The following is a 6000-nucleotide window of genomic DNA, read 5'->3' on the forward strand; positions in this document are numbered from 1 at the left end:
CTTATGATTAACTGTAAGGATTTTTACAGTTAGACAAAGTATGACCCTCACACTCCAAAAAGTGTTTATCTTTGTGATAAAGTTTTGACTGTTCCAATATCAGCAATGTACATGGCATTGAATAATGAACATTTTCTAAGAAATTTGTCCCCACAGGGGCAATACTTTCTAGTAAATATGGCCCCCCTTACAAACTTTAAAATTTTTTTAGAACCAAGATCACTGGCGATCCAACATAATACAAGTTATGTAGATCTATACATTTAGTCACATAATATCAAACTAATCAGAATAACTAACGCACTTTAGTGATGACGTCATGTGAATATTCACGCGTCCAATAAAGTGCGAGTAAAAAGCAAATATCAAAAACTTGAATGACTTACACATTTCATACACACATTCTGCAAACGCATCCCCGCTGTGTAAATCCCTGTCCTCACTTATGCGTTTTCTGTTAAAAACTCAAACTTTTTGATGCTTTTTGGCCATCCGTCTACACTGAAACGCTCAAAAACGGACACACTGCGAAATGAAAACGTATGGATTTGAAAGCGCTCTCAAAAATGGAGTGATTTGAAAATGCGTGCGTTTTGTTTTAATGTGGACACTCAAAAAACGAAGCCTTTGGACGATGACGTCAATGACTACTTTTTCTGGCATTTTTAAAATTCAATACAAATTTGGCGAGCCTGAGTGACGTGTTTTTAAGGTTGTATATTTGTTTAATCCCTATTTTGGAAGTTGATATTTTGATTTCACAGCTTTTATCGATAATTTATAAAAGGAGAATTTTGACTCTTCGAACATTGGTTTTTTCCAGTGGCTCACACAACCACTATCGAATAAATAAGCCATATGAAAGAAAGCCAGGAAGATTTTGGGTTTGTCCAGGAAAACAAGCGCGTGGTAGGATAACTTTGTATCTGAAATTATGAATTACTTGCCTTGGAAGATATCTTTATTGGCGCAAGATGTCACGAAAACTGTGGGCGCTTTATGTATAAGCATGCGCAGTTAATTATTTAACACACTTTTAATTCGGTATTAACTTTTAATTTCGAAAACGCATTAGTGTGGACAGATGCAGATAACACAAAAAATCTGTCAATATTGCAAAAAGTTTCATAAAATAACTTTTAAACTCGTAGAAATTCGATTTTAGTAAACACTTAACTATTTCCAGCTTTAAATAACGTAAATAACTACTTTTTGTTCGTTTGCAGATTGTGTTAAGAAGTGATTGAGTCATTTAAGCCTTTATGCTTTTTAGTTAGTGGAATGATTTTCATGAGTCATTACTTTAGTTATACCCACTCTTTACTCGACTCACTTATACTCACTCTTTAGTTTTTGCTCTTCTGGACTAACTAAATGTGCAAAATTTAGACTATTTATGATGTTGAAAACCGTACAAGCGTAAGAAATATTATATATCATGTTGTACACCATTGAAAATAATGAATTTTGGCAATTCAGACAAAAGACATCAAACGGGTTATTTTAGTGAAAAATAGTCAAATAGTCATATAATTAGTGAAAAATGATCAAAGAGGAAGATATGCTCAATGAGATGAAGTATGGTACAGTGAAAGAAGTCCGAAAGCCAAATAAAGTGAAAGGGTCTGTCATCACGAAAATTGCGCAAAGCAAGTTTTTAAAGAGCAAAAAGTAGTTTTTGGTATTGTATTATAAGTAAACATACGCTTTCAGGGATGTAAGAAATTAAATGTTCTGCTGACCAAAGCAAGGTTTAATAACGTCAAAGAATATTGAGGATGGACGTTTATGACTAAATATCCTCATCCTATATTTGCGGTAACACGTTAGTAAATATTTCTGTTGTAACAAAAGAAATCGAGGTGACCATATCTGTTGACCGATGCAGACTTGTATCTTCGATTATCGACTGTTGGTATGAATGATTCTACTTTAACTGCTATCTCCAAATACACCTTGGCATCAATTGACCAAGTTTAATGAATTCGTGTGCTTTACTTTAAGTCAAACAGAACATCATAAAATTAATGCTTTAAGAAGTGATATTTGTGGTGAATATTGGGTAGAGGCGTTTCTTTAGTTTTGTGCTGCAAAGGTTTTGTGCAATAACCTACGAGCTCTTATTCTCCAGAGCATAATGGTATCGCAGAGCGTTTGACTAGGACAATCACAGCATTGAATCGATCCGATCAGTGATAAAGCTGTCTTGTTGGCTATATAAACAGACAGAAAAGCAATAAATTTCACTTAAAGTTCACATTCTGGTGTTATATATATAGTTCAAAAAGATCGACGATGGCAATGTTCATATTCTATTGGAAATGTTGATCTGCGATTACATTAAGAAGATTTTCATCCAATTTGGGATGGAGAAATGCAAACGCATGTACACCTGTCGAACCGTCGAAAAAAATTTTAGATTTCTCAGACGATGAAAAGATTTAGTAAAAGTCTCTTTTGCTAAATCTCCCTCGGTTTACAGGACTTTTAATCACAAATATCCCTGCGTTTACTTACAATAAAGCTGCTTCTTATTTTCATCTCAAATAATTTACCAATGTACTATATAATATCACAGGGATTGGCATTATGATTGATGTGGACAACACCATTAAATGAAAGTAATATCCGATTTTACTGCCCGAAATTAAGATTAGCCTTTTTGAAAAAAATGAATATATTACCATTTAATGTTTTAAATAATATACCACAAAGCCGAGCTTATACTATTATGTTATTCGCACGTATTCGAATCTTGTGTGCGATGAATTACTTTCAGCTCACTTCCACATGTTTGATTATTTTCATCCTTTATCCCTAAATGTAATACTTTTACATAATTTTTAGAATTGCAGTTGAAAGAATGGAAGTATTTTGATCAATCAATAAAGCACAAAGAGATGTTCTTGAAATTAATTAAGTATGGACGCGACCCAGAGAGCAAGGTTAAATGTGTGAACGACGTACGTGTAATTTTCTCGGACGAGTTTTGCATTGGCATAGGAAATAATGGAAACCGTGTTTATCTTGGACTGAAAAAGGATGGTTATGGAAAAGCAGTGAAACGAATACGTCGAGATATCTGTACCAATGAAGCAGAGAACGAAGTGAAAATTTTCAATGAAATCAAAGCTAAGAAGTCGAGCTATGTTGTGAATTATTACCACTTAGAAGAAAATACCGAAACTGAATATGTCTATTTGATACTTGACCTATGTGAAGAATCGCTGGAGAGTTTTGTAAAATCTTATACTTTGGAGGATCTTCAAAAATCTCTTCCCGAAATTCTCAAGCAAATTTTAAAAGGATTAGCTGATCTTCATAGCGAACCAAATCCTATTCTTCATCGTGATTTAAAACCATCTAATGTTCTTCGAGATGCACAAGGACAATATCTGATAGCTGACTTTGGTAGTAGTCGAATATTGAAAAACGGCCTTAAGACACATGTAAGCGATGCTACTAAGGGAACTCAGTAGTGGATTGCTCCTGAATCATACGTTTTTGGTGAAGAGTCATTTGATAAAGCGCGATACAAACCAGCGTCTGATGTAATGGTGAGTGTAAAAATATAACCATATGCAAATTACTTCCAAATTTTTTAGAAATCCTTTGTTGACACTGTTATGTTTTTATATATTTTAGAATGCAGGAATGGTGGCTTATTATGTTGCAACAAAAGGGAAACATCCTTTTGGACCTCTAGAGCTTAGACTGAAAAACTTGCTAGATGGAAATCCTGTTGGTTTGGAAGAAATCAAGGATTATCAACTTAGAGATCTTCTTTCATGGATGCTACAACATTCACCAGAAGAGAGGCCATCTGCCAAAAAGGCGTTAAAACACCCTTATCTACTATCCGATGAAGAGAAGTTTAGTATGCTGTGTGATGTGGGGAACCAACCGGAAATAATACAATCACAAGGTCAAATATCTCCAAGTTCAGATGTTGTTGCGCAATTGTATGCTCCCATGGAATGGATGACGCGTATCGATGATGAAGTCTTGAAAGATTTCAAAATCTTTGAAAAGAATGGCAAAAAGAAAACTCTGACTTACGAGCCTACATGGGCAAGGTGTTTAAGATTCATAAGAAGAGTGAATGAGCATTGGAACGATAAACCTCGTTCACATTTGTTGCGTTATGTTAAGGAAGGCAACTATGTAGACTATTTCTTGCAACGTTTTCCTGAACTGCCTCTTCTGGTGCACAAAATCATAAGGTCGACTGACTGGAACAAAAGACCCGATCTTCAGAAACATTTTACAGCTTAGTCATACCAACAATTTTTTATGTTAAACGATGTAACCAAATTAGGATTCTATGACACTATACAATGTCCCAATTTAGTTGTTATTTTCACTAAAAAGTTTTTTTCGTTTGATAATATTCAATATGCATGTTTTAAATACTCTATAAATGCTTTCCAAGATGAGAGCATTTTTGATGTGATTTTTAATTGAATGTATTGCCAGAGGCTCCGGAAAGGGGGACGACTGCCAATATTATATTTCACATACTGAGGTTTCTGTAAATGTAACTTGAAAGTTTCAGTTGAATAAAACATTGCGTTATACATTGTATGTGACACTTTAAAGGTATTACACACCCCCTCCCCACCCAAAAAAAAATCCTGCTAGCACCACTGTATGTTGCGTCTAATGGAGAGCTAAAAAGTTGAAACGTTATTGCCTAAATTAATATCTTTTTATACAAGTGTTGTCGTTTCTATATCACTTCATCGCGCTTCTCTAACACTGCTAACACTTCATTCACTTTCAAACTGAAACAAACCTTACACATACGTCAATACAACGCATACCTGTACAGGTACGCACATCCTGTATCTTGTCCCTAATCACTAATAATTTATAAATTATTTTATCTATTTAGTGTAAGTATAAGCAGGGGCCGCGGAGAAGGGGAAATTACCCCCCCCCTACTTTTTTCAATATCTCTTGCTTTGTCAAGTATAAAAGCATAAAATTCAGCCCCAGGAAAATACTTACATTTTATAAGTATGGATGTTTAACAGTATTTCATGTCTCACTTATGTTCCACCTTCATTTTTTAGTGACGTTAGATTGATCAATTATAGCTCGTTCAGATTAATTGCCGGAGTACGATATTCTAGTTCTGGCAAAAATCTGCAGGCCCTTTACACTACGTAGTAACCACTAGCTTCGTTTATTTATAATTTCATGTTTTTCATTGTAAAGAAGTTTTTAAACCATGTGAAAATGCATAAATTTCTATACACGTTACTCAGGTGTCGTCGCTCACATTGGTGCCCGTGCCCGAGCACCGTACTTGGGTAATACCTCTTTTGTGGTGCCCAGACCCGGGCATTTATACACAGGCACCATCAAAATTTTGTGTTCACATTGGTGCCCGTGCCTGAGCACCGTAATTGGGTAATACCTCTTTTGTGGGGCCCAGACCTGGGCACTTATACACAGGCACCATCAAAATTTTGTGTTCACATTGGTGCCTGTGCATGAACACCCTGCCATTGCACTCAGTCTGAACACACGAAATCAAACAAATTTTGTATATTTAATGATTACTGATAAAACTGTTAAAAACAGCTTTACTATAATGGCAACAACAATCCCATTGTATGATATAAATATAGTATTCAATCACACTGAAGGTATCTTATAGCTAAGTTGAAAATTATCTATCATTAGAAATAAAAAATTGAAAAATATTATCGTGTATTTAAAATGTTTATAAAGCATACTACCCATTAGACCATATAGTACTCTTGGAGATACAGTGTCGCCTAGTCCCAACAAGAGCGAACTCTTCAAAAAAGATTTTCTAACCAAGGCAAAATTCGGTGTTTTTCACTATAAAAGGGCTCGTTCTGTTGTTTACAACCAGAGAGCAGAGGCATAAGTTACATGTGCGTATGACGTTTGAAATAATACTTAAAATTCCTTATCCATTCTTTCAGTAAATATATTTGTTTCCCTCTGCGATCTATAGAAATGCTT

The 6000-nt window shown here is 34.9% G+C and overlaps 1 protein-coding gene across 1 annotated transcript in view; it reads left to right on the forward strand.

The window, feature by feature from the left end:
- Positions 1 to 4577, forward strand: part of LOC124437894 (serine/threonine-protein kinase PLK4-like) — a 31098-nt gene extending 26521 nt beyond the window's left edge. Inside the window, exons 9-10 of the mRNA XM_046987868.1 lie at positions 2848 to 3557; positions 3646 to 4577. Of these exons, the coding sequence (XP_046843824.1) occupies positions 2848 to 3479 (632 nt within the window). The 3' untranslated portion in view covers positions 3480 to 3557; positions 3646 to 4577. The remainder of the gene's footprint in view (positions 1 to 2847; positions 3558 to 3645) is intronic.
- Positions 4578 to 6000: the final 1423 nt, after the last annotated feature.

Source organism: Xenia sp. Carnegie-2017, unplaced genomic scaffold (assembly GCF_021976095.1).
Source record: "Xenia sp. Carnegie-2017 unplaced genomic scaffold, XeniaSp_v1 HiC_scaffold_18, whole genome shotgun sequence".
Classification (NCBI taxonomy): Eukaryota; Metazoa; Cnidaria; class Anthozoa; order Malacalcyonacea; family Xeniidae; genus Xenia; species Xenia sp. Carnegie-2017.